This window comes from Alexandromys fortis, unplaced genomic scaffold (genome assembly GCF_014885135.2).
Source record: "Alexandromys fortis isolate MF-2015 unplaced genomic scaffold, M_Fortis_MF-2015_v1.1 scaffold_20, whole genome shotgun sequence".
In the NCBI taxonomy this organism is placed as follows: domain Eukaryota; kingdom Metazoa; phylum Chordata; class Mammalia; order Rodentia; family Cricetidae; genus Alexandromys; species Alexandromys fortis.
The window spans coordinates 6,584,566-6,601,859 of NW_026067903.1; the positions used below are offsets into that span (position 1 = coordinate 6,584,566).

Sequence of the window (17,294 nt, forward strand, 5' to 3'; positions counted from 1 at the left end):
AAAACACTGTGACCAAAAGCATTTTTGGAAAGGAAAGGTTTATTTAGCTTAAAATTTTATCATCAGGGGAAAGCAAGGCAGGGGGATCAGGAACTGGGACATAAACCATGCAAGAACGTTGTATACTAGATTGCTCAGCCTGCTTTCTTTTATAACTCAGACCGTCTACCCAAGGGTGGCACTGCTCATAGAAGGCTGGGCCCTTCTCCATCAATCATTAATGCAAAAAATGCTCTATAGACTTGCCTACAGACCAGTCTGATGGGGCGTTTTCTCAGTCGAGGTTCCCCCTTTTCAAATAACTCTAGCTTATGTCAAGTTGACAACAACAACAGCAACTAAGCAGCACAATCTCAGGAGGCTAAGATGTCCATCATGATAGGATGACAAGCATGGTGGCAGGAACAGGAGCCAAGGGATCACATCTCATTCACACACAGGGAGCAGAGAGAAGAACTGGAGTGTGTCAAGACTGTAACTCTAAAGCCTATCCCCAGTGGTGGTGTCCTCTGTGTTCCAAACTCTCATAACTTCCCTTCAAACAGGACCAGCTAGGCCAAGTATTGAAATACACGAGCCTGAATTTTTTGGTGGATAAGAAACATTATCCACCAAAAAAAAAAAAAAAAAAAAAAAAAAAAAAAAANAAAAAAAAAAAAAAAAAAAAAAAAAAAAAAGAAACATTTTCCACTCAAACTACCACAGTAGAGCATAACTTTTAATGTCCTGATGCCAGTCTTAAGAAATGTGGTGGTTTTGGCTTTTTTGTTTGTATTTTGCAAAGCTTAAAAAATTAAGAGGAAAACTGAAAAGTTGAATTCATTAGTAGGAAGTTCACACTAGCAAGATGGCAGAGAAGGGAGACTTGCTGTAGCCTACAAGTTACACTCAAAGTCATTTCTGCTGCTCATCTTATTTGCCCTTATGATTTCAGGTAAAATTACAGTCAGTACTCCATGGGAGGAAAATGTCCTGTAGCTTTAGTGCTGTGAGATTTGATATGCATCCTGGCTCACCTTCCCTTGTTTTTTAGGAATCGATAATAATATTCAACCCAAGTCAGTATTTCATAGTTAGTATTCTTTTGATATACTTTTATTTTTCATGGTACTGAATGAATAAAATTCATACTTGACAGTATTTAAAGTGTAGATTGATCAAGACTGTGATACCCTTTATATTAAGATATTTCAAATCTTTGCTAAGTTTTTAAAGTTGTTGTCAGAAGTGTCCTGGTTTTTGTTTAAAAAATTTTTAATAGAAAATTTGAAGCTTTCAATGTTTATTTCCAGACCTAAACCTTTGTTGTTCAAAGGAGATCACAGATTCCCCTCATCGAATTCTGAAAGTCCTGTGGTGATTTTCTACTCTGAGATTGGCCATGAAGAATTTTATAATATTCACCAACAACTTATATCAAAAAGCAACGAAGGCAAAATTAATTATGTATTCAGACATTATATATCTGTAAGTATTGACTTATTTTACAAATTTTTTGAATATTAATTTCTTTAAAATGACCATAGAACATGAGTTGATATTTTCCCCCTTTAAAAAAATAATTCAGTTTGAACTACTTTTTTATTAGCTATCTCTCTCTCTGCACTCTCACCCATCTTTCTCTCTCCCTTTCTGTGCCTCAGTCCTTCTCCCCTTCCTTTTCTTCCTCTCTAATTTTTTGTTTGTTTGTTTGTTTGAGATAGGGTCTCACTCTGTGGCTCTGACTAGTCTAGAAACTCACTATTTAGACCAGGCTGGCCTCAAACTCACAGAGATCCACCTGTCTCTGCCTCCCAAGTGCTGAGATAAAGGTGTGTGCTACCACATGACACTTTTTAATTATTTTTTTTTTTTACTTTCTCTTTTTAGGAATATGTTTATACAGTGTGTATACTTGTGTACGTGTGTTCACAAGTGTGTTTGAGAGCATCATGTGCATGTGGAGGTCTGAAGTTGATGTCAAATAACTGAATAACTGCTTGCTTTGTTGAACTCAGTTTCCTCTATTCATTGAGTCTATCATTTGAGCTGATTGGGTTAGCATAGCCAGTCAGCTTTGCTCCTGGGGTTTCCTTGGTTTTGCTTTCTGTAGATTAGAATTGCAGACAGGCTGTCACACCAGTCTGGGTGCTAGGGATCTGAACTTTGGTCTCATGCTTGGGTGGCGAGGGTTTTACCTGCTAAGTCATTTCCCTCATTAGAGCTTGTATTTGCATTTAGACAGTGTGTTGCTTGTCTTTCTGAAAAAAAATGTCAAACAGTTACAAAGTGGTGTACTGGTTTGCATTTTATTTTAAAATGGACTGCATAGAACTAGGTATGAAGGCTCATGTCTGTATTCTAAGCACCTGGAAGGCTAAAGCAGTATTGCTGTGAATTAAGGCCATCCTGAGCCTATCATTAAACATTTTATTTTTATTATTATTTTTTTAATAGTTTAGAACTTGACTTCTGAATTTCTTTTAAATATTTATTTATTTATTTATTATGTATACAATATTCCGTCTGTGTGTATCTCTGCAGGCCAGAAGAGGGCACCAGACCTCATTACAGATGGTTGTGAGCCACCATGTGGTTGCTTGGGAAGGGCAGGCAATGCTCTTAACCACTGAGCCATCTCTCCAGCCCTCATTAAACATTTTAAATATAAAAGTCTTTAAAGCTCGTGTATCATAGTTCAGTAAATGAAAATTTGACCGAGTAGAGTCAGATGTATTTATCAACCCAGTGTTTTTTGTCCTTTGATGTTTTTGAGATCAGTGTAATATAGTCTAGGCTGATGTAGAACAATTCCTGATTCCTCTGTTAGAATTAAAGGTGTGTGCTACCGCATCCGGTCAAAGTCCAGTTTTGACTACTCCCCATTCCTGTTTCCTGGCCCTGTTGTGGGTATTAAGGATTAAAATAGCTAAAGGGCCAGGGTCAGTCAGCCTGGTAATGAGTGGAAGAAATGTTTTTTCTCTATCGAAGATAGTTAGCTTGCCAAGACCCCACATTCCCCAAGCGTCCTCCTTCCCCTTTTTACTTTATGTTGTGAAGAAGAGGAGCAGAGACAGCCGTGTTAGGGATCACAGACAAGGCCATCTTGGCCCTTCATGGTCTTTAGCCATGGTTTGGATTCTGGCACACCCTTTTTTACAAAAAAAAAGTAAAAAATAAAAAAGACCTTTGCTTTATTCCTGTGTATCTTTATGTGATCCTGATATTGTTATTTTCCCACAGTGAGGATGTGGCATTTGGTAAGCTCAACCTCACCTAAAGCATTTATTTTATTTACCTTTTGTTTTATGTGTATGAGTGTTTTGCCTAGCTGTATGTCTGTGCACCACTTTCATATCTGCTGCCTGTGGAGGCCAGAACATGGTATCAGAGCCCCTGGAATTACACATAATTGTAGATGCTATGTGGGTGCTGAGAATTGAACACAGGTCCCCTGGAAGACCATCAGCCCCCAGATCATGACACAGAGATTTATTATTAATTATGAAAGCCTGGCCTATAACTTAGGCTTGTCCCACTAGCTCTTATAATTTCAATTAACCCATTAAATTAACCTATGTTGTGCCTCGTGCTTCTTACCTCTCTTCCATCTTGTACCTCCTATTTCTTCTCTGTGTTTTCTGGCATCTTCCTTGCACCTAGATTCATCTCCCCTCTCTGCCCAGAAGTCCTGCCTAATCTCTTCCTGCCTAACTATTGGTATTCAGCTCTTTATTAAACAAATTAGAAGGTGCCTTGGCAAAGACACACCTTCACAATGTACAAAAGGATTATTCCACAACAGCCAGTGCTTTTTAACTGCTGAGCCATCTCTCCAGCCCCCACCAGGAACATTCAGATACAGTAAAGAAACACACACACAATGTCTCAACATGGTTCTCTTTGTTGTATAGCTTTTGGAATGGATTTTTTTAACTCTCTGAGAACTTCATTTATGTAAACAATATATTTTGATCATAACCTCCATCTACTTCTCCAACTCCCACCAAACACCTCCCTCCTATCCTCATGTCTTCCTCCTCCTTTTTGTTTTGCTTTTGTTTAAATAACCCACTAAGTCCAGTTAGTGTTCGCCACAGCCTGGGTTCAGGACCTGAGATGGGGAAGGGCTGTTGGCCTGAAGGAGTCTGACCATCAGATGAGTTTAACACAAGTGACTGGCTCTGAATATTTATACATCGAAAACAAGCATGTTTTTTCCATACAAGCAAACAAGTTTTCCCTATCCTCCAGTGTTAACCTCTGGCAAAAACAAATATGTCAAATATGTTTTTTCCCCTAACTTTTACATTAAAATATTTTTACACCAAAAACAACACTTACCATTTTCTTAGTTTAGCCAAATATCAAGCCAGGTACATCCTGTCTTTACAAAACTAATAGGCAATTGACATAGGCAAATATTTTCAAGAACAACAATCTCGTTCAAAATACATATACAGAAATAGGGGTGATCTGCCTCCAATCCTGTCAGCACTGAGTCACAACAGCTCCTGGGGGCTGGAGTGACAGTTGCTATCCCCAGACAAGAAACCTGAGAGGCATCAGCTCCAATTTTAGGGGAAAATATTCGAGAAAAAGTGGGGTTTCCAGGAGTGATCACATCTGTCCCTTGCATGACAAAATGACAGTACTGCCAAGAGAATCATCAATATTGTAAGAGAGAAGAGAACATGCAGGCTACGTGGTCCTATCAGTATTTGAGCTGTCCCAAAGTCATCTGGAGACCCATTGGACAAGCACTCATACACTAGGCCGAAACTAGGCTGCATGGCTCCCAAGTGCTCTTCATATGTGGTTCTGGGGCCATGCACTGGAGCGTGGGAAACCTACCAGTGGCTATACTTCCAAAGGAAAGTAACACTGCCAGCAGCCATCAACAACAGCAGTTCCTTAGCAGGAGGCTAAGACTTGAGCCCTTCTCCCACCCATGCTGGAGTCGTGACTGTCTTGATCTTGGGCAGATCTTCTGTAGTTAGCCACAGCTGCCATGTGGTCAAGAGTGCAGCAGCTGTGTCACGGCCAGACAGCATTCCCTAGCGCTCCTCCCCTTCCTGAGCCTTGGGGAGGGGAGTTGATGAAGATGTCCTAAAGCCAGGCACTCACGGTCACTTATTCTCAGCACTCTTAAGTAGTGATGATTCTCTGTTATTACCCAATGTCTATTGGAAAATGAAGCTTTTTGACCACAATTGAGAGCAGCATAATCTTTGGGTAGAAACATAAATGTTTAAATGTAAATATGTAGAAGTCAGTTTGATATGACCATTAAGCAAAACAACAATAATAGGTTCCTCCTTAGGGCTATGACATACCCAGCCATTGAATTTTGACCAGGTTTGCAGGGAGTCATTCTCTCCTGTAGTGTAAGCATTTTGAGTCAATGAGAAAGCAATAGATTGCCCCCAGAACAGTCTTGCTGTTACTGTACCAGTGGGTGTGTCTTGCCTGGCAGTCAGTATTGTAGCATGTAGGCTCCAGCGCTAGCTAAGACCATTGATGTCTTTTCTTCCCTAGTGGCCTCCATAGCACCTTCCAGCACTGTGAGATCTAGCCAGCAGCAAGGAAGCTTACTGGTCAGTTCCAGAATTAATTGTTTCTATGTCCTGCAACTCTGTCTGGTGTCTTTAACAATAGGGTTTTACACCTAGTTACAGTAGGCAACCAAAAGCAGTGGCAGTAGCTTGTATTGTTTAGGGGGCCTCTGGGGCCACCCTGAGGAATAACACATAGAGAGGTATCCCATACCTGGCACAGGGATTTTTATTTAATAACCAGTATCTTCCTGGAGCATCATTGTCCACCCATGCAGGGTACCTCCATTTAAGAGATACATAAATGTTCTTAATACTTATTGTGTATTTTTATTTTATGTGAATGTGTGAATAATACATCTATACATACATACATACATATATATATATACACATACACACATGTGTGCAGTATGTATACTATACATGTGCCTGGTACTTGCAGAATGTGGAAGAGAATGTTAAGTCCCCTGGAACTGGAGTTAAGTCTGTTACATGTGGGTGCTGAGAACTGAACCAGGCCCTCTGCAGCCCCACAATACATAATTTTTAACTAACTTTAGAGTAGTGGGTTTCTGTAAGGCTTTTCATATATTCTTAGTTTTGTTTCTACCTCTTATTCCCATAGTTGTAACGATTCAATATATAAAGGAGTCTAGGATTTTCTAAAGAGGAAAACAAATTCTAGATTGATTTTATTCATAAATAGGATGAATGTTTTCATGATAGGCAAGTACTTCTGTTACTGTTGATTTTCACTGAACTCTATGAATACATAGTTAATAACTTTATATATTGATTTCTAATTTTTTTTTAGTTTTTTTTTATTATAATACAGTTACATCATTCCCTCTCTTTTTCCCCCCAGTCCCCTCATAAGTACCCCACCTTGGTTTCATTCAAATCTACAGATGTATATAAGCACTCATATGCACATCTACAACCTGCTCAGTTCACGTAATGTCATTTGTACATGTATATTTCAGGGCTGGCCCTTTGGTATTAGATAACCAATTGGTGGGCTCTTCCATGAAGTCTCACCAGTGTGGCTACTTAAACATGACCTAAGCAGGTCATGCCACCAATAGGCATGCTAGCAAGGAAGGGGGCTGCTGTGCCTCATAATGAGCCAGGTGGTAATGGTGGAATTCTTGCTCTGTTTGCAGAATCCCAAGAAGGAGCCTGTTTACCTTTCCGGCTATGGTGTGGAATTGGCAATTAAGAGCACGGAGTACAAGGCCAAGGATGATACTCAGGTGAAAGGTGAATTTGTAAAATAAGACCAATGTGTTCTCTTGTCTTTAAATATGAATTAATGGGGAATTGCCTCCCTATCGAAAAAGAATAGGTTTAGGAGTGTGACGAGCCCGTGTTTGCATCTTCTGTTACATCTGAGTAGATGACCTTCAGCAGATTTTCTAGGTCCTAATTTTTGTGCTCTGTAATATATAGGCAATGATAGCTTGTTTTTTAAGTATTCGGGAGAAGTAAGAAATATAATTCATGAATTTGGGCTGGAATTGTGCCTGCTTACAATCTTAGTGCCGAAGCAGGGGGATTATAGTTCAAGCCCTGCCTTGCCTGTGTAGCAAGTCCCTGACCCCAAACAATAAAAACAAGGATAAACAAAAAATAAAAAGCCCAAAAGTTTAGTGGAGTTTTTCTTTTGTATAAAATGATTTAGTAAACGGTATCAATGCTGTTGATGTTATATGTATCACAAATAGACGTTAATGTGTGATTCCAGTATGGAAATTTGAATATTGTGGGCTTAATGGATAATTTTATGTTTTTATTATACTTTTTTTCTTGGAACAGTTTATTCTGAGTTCTTCCTGTATAATAATATTATGCAGTTTTGAATTAATTTTTTCTTTTCTTATTTACCCCACCCCCCCAGACAAGGTTTCTCTGTAGCTTTGGAGCCCATCCTGGAACTTGCTTTGTAAACCAGGCTGGCCTCGACCTCACAGAGATCCTGCCTATGCTTCCCAAGCGCTGTGACTAAAGGTGTGCACCATCACACCTAACCCTGAATTAAGTTTTTCAATCATGTTTTACCTGCTGATTTTTTTCTTTGAAATTCACCTTTATTATATATCCTTTGCAGCATGTGGTATGAACTAGAGTCTTGTGTATATTACACAGGGACTCTACCACTGAGCTCCAGCCACAGTTCTTTTTAATGTTTTGTTCGTTTCTTATTGAGGCAGGTTTTCACTAAGTTATCCAAGCACAATAAATTAATTATTCAGGCAAGTCTTGAACTTGGTCCTCCAGCTTCAGCCTTCCGAATTATGGTGTGTGCCAATTATATTTGCTAAGCTCATTTTAAACATTAAAAATGATTGATTTGAATAGTAGAACAAATGGAAAATGACTATATTTAGGATTTTATAACTTTAAATTCTTCATAATTTAACTGTGAAAAATCTTTTGTAATATTTAAATCTATTTTAAAATTTTTATTGTAAAATTTTCTAAAGCGAGAAAACACATCCTTATTTTGTACAGGAACAGAAGAAATATTAAAACACTGTTGGCTTAAAAGCCTACAGCGAATTGTTAATTGAAACATTTGACATTTCTTTTTAACATTCAGGCTTTGTGAAGCTAACATTTTATTTCTATTCCAAGCCACTAGACATGTCTTTATTGTGTCCTTATAGGAACTGAGGTGAATACCACAGTCATTGGTGAGAACGATCCTATTGATGAAGTTCAGGGGTTTCTTTTTGGAAAATTAAGGTATGTTAATTATTGTTGGCAGATGCCTCCTTGCATTCCTGGTGTCTTTTCCATTACTATCTGAATTGTGGCTCTTTATATATGTGGTTTACAGTGGAGAAAACCCATTTCATTTATAGTAAAGTTGTTTATTTGAATTAGAGTGACCAGGGTTATTCTCTAATGCTAAGAGAAACCTTGACTTTAAAAACACACGGCAGAAATAGATTCTGTCAGCGAACAGGAAATGTTTGCTGTTACTGACCTTTTTGAGGAGGGTCTCACTTTGTAGCCCTGGCTGGCCTGGAGTTCTCTGTGTAGACCGTGCTACTCTCAATCACAGAGATCCGCCTGCCTCTGCCTGCTGGGGCAGATCAAAGCTATGTGCAGTCATGCCTTGCAGAAGAGGACTTTAATATTGAAATTTGTTTCATAGTTTCACAGTTTGGTGAAAATAATTTATAGCAGAAAATTATTCTTAATTGTAGTGACTTGATAAATTTTTCAGAACCTTGAATTCTGTTGTGTGGGGATTTCAGCTAGAACATCTGTGGTGGGCTGCCTTTAAAAGCAAGATGAAAATAGATGACAATATGTAACATATGCTTCAGCTGTGACATTTGGTTGAATGAAAGAGTCTAACCAGGTTCCAGTTTAGGCAGTAGTGGCTTCATTTCCAGTTATTTGCTGTGCTGGGTTGGTTCGTTGCCTGTGTACACTTGTCTGTTGTCACTTTGGATTATGGTCGTAGTCAGGTACCACTTTTATTTGATCAAGATTTCCAGAATCTTTCCATGCACTTTTAGACATTTTAATTGCATTGATTTATTTTGTGTATTATGGGGACAGTGCATGGGTCCCATGTGTGCTGTCGACCTGGTTCTCTGTTTGCACCCTCTGAGTCCTGGGGATCAGACTCACATTGCCAGGCTTGATGGCATCCTTTGCTGGCTGAGCCATCTCACTGCTCCTTCTTTGTCCATCTTTGGGTGATGCTGTGATTTTATGTATTCACAGCACAAAAAGGTTCATGTAGAATACACAGTGTTAACTTACCCTTAGAGGGCTGCTGTTGTGCCTTAAAAACTTTTGTCCAAATTGAAGAAATTTTCTTAGGTTTGGGAGGGGAAAATCATGAAGATTAAAATTGGAGTCCTTAGCTCAGTGTACTCTGAGAGAAAACAATGAAAATAACTGATTGTGCTTCTGCCAGAGAACTGCACCCCTCTTTGGAAGAACAACTGAAAGAATTCCGAAAGTATCTTGTGGAGAGCACCAATGAGATGGCGCCCTTGAAAGTTTGGCAGCTGCAAGGTAATGGAAACTCAGAGCTCACTGTCAGTATATTTTGTGTTACTAAAAATTGCAGAACTTGCTCCAGGGATATAGCTCCGATGATCAAGTGTTTGTCTAGCATGCACAGAGCCCTGGGTTGATGCCTGGCACCACGCTAACCAGAATTTGTACTGTACCTGTAATCCCAGTTCCTATGTCTTAGGCAAGATGATTGTCATGAGTTCCAGGCCGACTTGTGCTATAGAATGAAACCTTGTCTGGGAGGGGAGACTTGGGGAGTTTGAATGAAATTTACAAGATTCTGAGAGTACCACAGATTGTATTTTTTTAAATAATTAATTTATTTTTATTTTATGTGCATTGGTGTTTTGCCTATATATATATGTTTGAGTGAGGGTATCAGATCCCCTGGACCCAGAGATATAAACAGTTGTGAGTTGCCATGTGGTTGCTGGGAAGTGAACCTGGGTCCTCTGGAAGAGCAGCCTGTGCTTTTAACCTCTGAGTCATCTCTTCAGCCCCAAAATTGTAATTTTTTTATATATACACATATACACACACACAACAAATATATAACTGCATTATTTGTTTCTTTTTGGGGGGGGGGTTTGAGACAGGGTTTTTCTGTGTAACAGCTCTGGCTGCCTTGGAACTAGCTCTTGTAGACCAGTCTGGCCTAGAACTCACATAGATCTGCCCTTTTCTGCATCCTGAGTGCTGGGATTAAAGGCATGTGCTACCACCGCCCAGCCATTTTCTTTATGCATACATTTTAAAAACCTAAGTGTCAGTTTTTAATTTTAGGTTTGTACTTTTTTCTTTTTTAAGTAATGCTGATGGTTTGATCTCGGGCTTTACATATTGGACATGCACTGCACCACTGAGCTATAACCTTAGCCTTCCAATGCATTTTACAATTCATTTATTAACATTGTGTATATGTAGACTAGTGTGCCGTAGTGCCCATGTGGTGGTTAGAGGACAACTCTGTGGAATTTGGTTTCCCCACCTTTATTTGGGTTCTGAGAAATTGAATTCAACTAATCCTGCTTGCATTGTAGGCAGCAAGCACCTTTACTCACTGAGCCATCTAGTTGGTCTCCTATATTTATTTGTACGCATTTCTTAAACTGTATCTCTAGGCACTTAAGAGTGGAATATATGTGCACTTTTTTGTTCTAAAGAATGTTCCAAACTATTCTTAAGATATTTTTCCCAAGGTAATTTGCTAAATATCTTAATCCTGTATTTTGTGACATATTATAAATCTAGAAGGTACCAGGATTTGGGCTAAAGTTTGCTTCTGCTAAATGCGTTAGCATACGCCCATGGATTTTATGGATGTAGATTATGAATAGCTTAGTAAAAACTCCAGGGGACCATGAAGTGAGTGAGATCTGAACTAAACCATGGGCACTCTCTGGAATGGTTGCATTCTAAGGCATTCTTCACTGTCAGGGAATTGTGGGTAGTATTGGGGTTTTGTTGTACTGTCGTTACTTTAGAGTCATATGTTCTAACCTGATATCTGCCTGGCATTGTTGCAGATCTCAGTTTCCAGACTGCTGCCCGCATCCTGGCTGCTCCTGTGGAGTTAGCTTTGGTGGTGATGAAGGATATTAGTCAGAATTTTCCTACAAAAGCCAGGTAACATCTACTAAGGTTTTGGAACATCCCTCTCCTTAACATTATTCCCAATGACTTTGATGTTTACATAGAATATGATGTAACTAAAAGGTACAAATGCTTTGAAACATTTTAGTTTTTTACCTATTTATAACTCCTGTTGTGACTAGTGTCCTCTTTCTAAGGAGGTAACAAGACCGTTGGTTGTGTGCTTGAAGAGAGAGATCTGGATGTTGTTGACACTGCCCCACTTATGCCAGATCAGCTAATCCAGAGTCTGGCCCAGACTGCCAGTTTTGAATCCTGATGAAGAAGGGCTTTGCCTGGGGTTCCGTGCTACAACTCTTGTCTCACATGTATAAGGCTCCAGGTTTTATTCTCAGTACTGCCAAAAAGAAGAGGAAGAGGGGGATGTGGATGATCAGGTTCCTTCTGTGGAAACTGAGGCTCAGAGAGACTGACCCTTCATAGTAACAATATTCTGAATTTTCTTAAATACTGTTTATTCTGTATAAATGCAAGGCAAAATTATTTAAGAGACAAATTCTTAGGAACTTTTAACAAATGCCATTGCTAATCTTTGTCTCCAATTACTAAAAACACTTGCTTAGTTCTGGGCTGAGAGTTTTATAAGTAAGTTCCCTTTTCACTGTGTAGTGTGCCTGTATAAGATTTTTTTTTTTTTTTTTTGATTTTTTCGAGACAGGGTTTCTCCGTAGCTTTTTGGTTCCTGTCCTGGAACTAGCTCTTCTAGACCAGGCTGGCCTCGAACTCACAGAGATCCGCCTCCCGAGTGCTGGGATTAAAGGCGTGCGCCACCACTGCCTGGCTGTATAAGATTTCTTAATCTAGGGGGCTGGAGAGATGGCTGAGCGGTTAAGAGCATTGCCTGCTCTTCCAAAGGTCCTGAGTTCAATTCCCAGCAATCATATGATGGTTCACAACCATCTGTAATGAGGTCTAGTGCTCTCTTCTGGCCTGCAGGCATACACGCACGCAGAATACTGTATACATAATAAATAAATAAATAAATAAATAAATAAATAAATAAATATTAAATAAAAGATTTCTTAATCTATCATGCTTCTGAAAGATTCATGTGCAGTGTCCAACCTCCACCAGAAGGATTTAATAGGACCGACGGTCTGCTTCAGTGCAGTGAATTTAATGCTGTCTATCTGTGCACAGTTTATGTCACATAAGGAGTAGGGCCACACAGTCAAGGGAGACCTTGGAAGCAACTGGACTTGCTGTCACGTACTGCTACTATGCAGCTTTCCTTTGTTGTTCTGTCTTACAGCAGTGGGAATTTGTACGTCTGTGAAATTCACTTGCTAAGCTGTAGAGCTGTCATGTTTATTTAGTTCTTACCTTTTAGCTTATTGAACCACATGTTTCATATTTAAGAACAGGGAAATTAAAAGCCTTTATATGGAATGCTGAGCTAAACACTGATTATATTTTTGTTTCTTAGAGCAATAACAAAAACAGCTGTGAGCTCACAACTTAGAACGGAAGTGGAAGAGAACCAGAAGGTATTATTAACCGATTGAAAACGTTCTATCCTGTGTTGTATCTTTAAAAACAATAAAGAAACTTGAATTAAATTAGTGGCATTTAACAGTATTACGTTTAGTAATTTACTTATAAATACAGTAATTAGTATATTTTATTTATTTATTTATTTATTTATTTATTTATTTATTTATTTATTTATGTCAAAGTTGGTGGCATTTTCTTTAAGGAGAGCAGTCTCCTAACCAGGGTGGGGGTGAGTCTGGTCCTGTTTTAAGTAGTCTTTCTTTAAACCTGTTTCATTCCTGCCTGTGATGCACTCTACAGGGTAGCAGGGTTCTTGTCCTTCATTCCCATCAGCCCCACATGCAGCTTCTGAAGCTGCCAAGACACTCACTACGGTGTCTTCTTCGTCACTATGGTCTCTTGGCCACTTGGTCACTATGGGAATGGTGTTTAGAAACCCTTCTTTCAGTCCTTTGTTTCATCAAGGGGGCCTTGTGTTGGTTGCCAGCCCAGACTTGATTGGCATCACAATCAGGGAAGGCAACAGAAGCATTAAAAAAAAGCAAAGCTTTGCACTTTAATCTGGCGCTTGCAAACAGAGGAAAGGAAAATTCCAGAACCTAGAAGGGAGAATCCTCTTGTGACCCCAATTTTAGATAGCTTACTTTTTTCTGCCTTCAGTATTAAGGAGATAACTCAGTTTAGTTATAAAGAGCTTTCTTTGTTACTAAAGCGGTGAACAAATGTGTATATTCCTTTGATGTCCTACATAAGGAGTACAATAAGCTTTAGTTCTTTGTAGTCAGTTCAGAGAAGTATTAGAAAATGAACCCAAAAATTAAATATCTTCCTGTATTGTGGGCCAGGAAGAAACATTTTATTTTAAAAATTATGTAGATATAATATTTGTTCAATTAGTCCTACGTACAGTCTATTGTGTGTGATGTGCGTATGTTCGTATATGTTTGCATGTGTGTGGAAGACATTTTTGTGTGTACACATGCATTTGAGTGTATGTATTTATGGAAGCCTGAGGGTGTTGTTGGGTGCCTTCCTGAATTGCTCTTCACTTTATTTACTGAGGCAGGGACTCACACATTCAGCTAGTCTAGCTAGTTAGCCCGTTCTTGGGAATCCCACCTCTTCCAAAGTGCTGTGGTTGCAGGTAGATCACCATGCCTGCCTGCTTGGCATTTTTGTGGGTGGGTTCTGGGCGTCTGTTCTCTAGTCCTCTCTCTTGCATGGCAAGCACTTTCTTTATCCTCTGAGCCACCTTCTTGGCTATTCTGTTTTCATTTTTGATAAGTGACTCTTAGCACTTGGCATTCTTACATGCCCAACATTATAGAAATGGTTGTGTCATCATCAGAATGAAGGAAGGAGGAAGGGAAAAAGGTGGAGGCCCAGTAAGGCAGCATCTTCAGTCTCTATAGGGGATGCACAGAAGAGTCCAAAGAAGAGTATGGAAGGGAATTCTGACCTGGCCCCAGAATGTCAGGATCTGTGTGGGTAATGTAGCTCGGGAACAACAAGCTTCGCTGAACGTACTCTCACTGCTCTTTGTGTGTATTTTCAGTATTTCAAGGGAACAATAGGACTGCAGCCTGGAGATTCAGCTCTCTTCATCAATGGACTTCATATTGATTTAGATACCCAGGATATATTCAGGTATGGCTAATAGACACTTCTCCCCCTCTTTCTGTAAGGTTTATAACTGACACATTCAGTTTTGTGTTTCTTCTTGGTATGGCATGAGGTAAGGCTCAAGCTTATGAGACTTACTGGAGGTGGGCCCATGCTGTGACTGGGGTAGGCAGAACGCTGTGTGGGCAAGTCTTGAGTGTTTAAAAGATACATATTTGAGGTTGTAGTTTTCCTGTTCATTGCAGAAGCATAGAAAAGAGCGCAGTTCTCTTGCTTCTGAGAATTGTGAAGTAGGTGTAAGCATAGTGCTGTCTCTCCTGTCTCGCAAGGCATTACTTTTAAAATTATTTTGAATATTCACTGTTTAAAAATTTTTGTTTTGTTTTTGAGACAGGGTTTTATTAGCTCAGGCTGGCCTCCCAGATTTGTGAGGATGGCCTTAAGTGAACCTTCTGCTTCTACCTGCCAACTGCTGGAATTATAGATGTGTACCATAACAAGTCACTTTGCATACTGTTTTGTGCTACTCTTCTTAAAATGTAATTGAAGGCTAATAGAGTCTAAATTGTTATCATACGTTTTGGGGGCAGTGAACAAGTAGAATTCAGATTTTATCTATAGAATTATTAGCAGTACAGTTGTCACTGTGGCTTTAAAATTTTTTTTTTATATTTTTATTTTGTGTGCACTAGTATTTTGCCTGTGTGTATGTCTTCATGAGGGTGTTGGAACCACTGGAACTGAAGTTACAGGCAGCCTTGAGCTGCTATGTGGATACTGGGAATTGAACCTGGGTCCTCTGGAAGAGAAGCGAGTGCTCTTAACTCCTAAGCCATCTCTTCCCATCATTATGGCTTTATAATAGTGAAAATAAAAGCAGTTGTTAATGCTTTAGGAGTAGTTTCACAATATTATTTTGTGAATTAATTGAATTAATCTTTATACCTGTTTGTTGTATTACAGACCTTGTGATAAGTACATATCCACCAAGAATGTAAACAAACAGGATGACGAAAGCATATCCTGCCACTGTTCTCTGTCCTCTGACCAGATGAAACAAAACAAAAAGCTCCATTTTTGAATCTTCAGTTTCTTTTAGCACTGAATTTTGAACTGATAGAAAATTTTCAAGGCTTTCATAAAGTTTTTTTTCCCTACCAAATACCATCAGGCTGTGTGCGTGTGTTGTATATTGTGAATTGAATCCAGGGTCTTATATGCTAGGCGAGTATTCTGCTCTGGCATAATAGCCAACCCTTAACTAGACACCTTGTTTTTTTTTTTTTTTCTGCAGTTTGTTTGATACGCTGAGGAATGAAGCCCGGGTAATGGAGGGTCTGCACAGACTAGGAATAGAAGGCCTCTCTCTACATAATATTTTGAAGCTCAATATCCAGCCTTCTGAGGCTGACTATGCAGTAGACATCAGGAGTCCTGCTATTTCAGTGAGTATTTATTTGAAGGGTCCTGAGGCCTCTCTCTGGTCAGGTCCCTTACCACTGCCTAATTTGTGCCTTATCAAAGATTTATAGGTGCTTGTGTGAGACTGTGTTAAGGTAGGCTCTGTCTGTCTGTCTGGGATTAAAAGCATGTGCTACCACACTGGGCATAAGATAGGTTTTTACATGCTTTAAATTTTCTGACTCTCATGAGTAAGAAGCATTGTTTTCAGGACTGGAGAGATGGCTCAGCTATTAAGAGCATAGCATATACTGCTCTAGCAGAGGACCCAAGTTCAGTTCCCTACATCCACATCTGGTGTTTTACAATCACCTGTAACTTCATCTGTAGAGGAATCAGATATTTCTAAGCTCTGTGGGTATCCCACAAATCAAATAATGAAAAAATTAAAAAAAAAAAACAAAACAAAACAAGCATTCTCTCCATTGTGTTGTATTCAGATGAACATCTTGGGGAAGAGGGTTTGTATTTTCCCAGTTGGGTCTAGGTCCTGTGGGTTTGTGACAGCATGCGTAATTTAAAACTATTATTAGAACATATTTCTAATAAGTAGCCTTATTTTCTGGGACCTTACTGTTGGCAGTGTGATCCGTGTCTCTGTCATCTGTAAAAAGAATTTTGGGAATAGAGGTGCATTATCTTTTCCCCCTTGGTTTCTGTCCTGCGTTTATTTCAGATGCATTTTATTGGAAGATAGATACTTACTCTGAACCAGGCATGCGTATCCTGCAGCCTGTTGGCCACATGTATCCCAAGATAGCCACTAATGCAGCCCAGTGTACTTACGGATGCTAAAACTTGGACCTGCCTGTTTGTAGATTCTCATTACTTACATTCTCACTTGGTGGTGTAACCATTGCATATTTTGATACATACAGTTTGATTTCTGACAGCATGATTTTGTTTATAAAGAATAAAGAAAATAACATAATAGATTGATAATTATATGGCCCATTACCATTCTTTCTAAATAATCAATTTGTATAATAATTCCTCTTTTCTTGGAGTGAAAAATGTTTCAGTTGAGGCTGTTTTTGTGTTCTTTCCTAGTTACACCTCTTTTCTCCTCACAGACAATTCTTTCCTGAAGTTGGCATGCATTCCTCTGTCTCTAATTGTATACCTTTATTTCCTTTTAAAGGTTTTCAATATTTTCACAATCTGGTGTGTCTCTTGGTCTCATATCTATTTCCTTTTTTTTTTTTTTTTTTTTTTTATTTTCGAGACAGGGTTTCTCCATGGCTTTTTGGTTCCTGTCCTGGAACTAGCTCTTCTAGACCAGGCTGGCCTCGAACTCACAGAGATCCGCCTGCCTCTATCTCCCGAGTGCTGGGACTGAAGACACGTGCCACCACCGCCCAGCCTATCTATTTCCTTTTCATTCCATAGCCTCGATTTTATTTTGTGACCATCTTTTAGGCTTCCATTCTCCACATTCTTTTTAAAGATGACAAGGGCCCAAAGAACTCATACAGCAAATAATAA

The 17,294-nt window shown here is 39.2% G+C and overlaps 1 protein-coding gene across 1 annotated transcript in view; it reads left to right on the top strand.

Annotated features, from left to right (window-relative positions):
* The window catches only part of Uggt1 (UDP-glucose glycoprotein glucosyltransferase 1), a 92,974-nt gene that overhangs the window by 26,793 nt on the left and 48,887 nt on the right, over nt 1-17,294 (top strand). The window contains exons 6-13 of the mRNA XM_050134628.1: nt 1,293-1,467; nt 6,701-6,797; nt 8,204-8,282; nt 9,475-9,575; nt 11,105-11,204; nt 12,658-12,718; nt 14,281-14,372; nt 15,643-15,793. Coding sequence (XP_049990585.1) covers nt 1,293-1,467; nt 6,701-6,797; nt 8,204-8,282; nt 9,475-9,575; nt 11,105-11,204; nt 12,658-12,718; nt 14,281-14,372; nt 15,643-15,793 — 856 coding nt within the window. The remainder of the gene's footprint in view (nt 1-1,292; nt 1,468-6,700; nt 6,798-8,203; nt 8,283-9,474; nt 9,576-11,104; nt 11,205-12,657; nt 12,719-14,280; nt 14,373-15,642; nt 15,794-17,294) is intronic.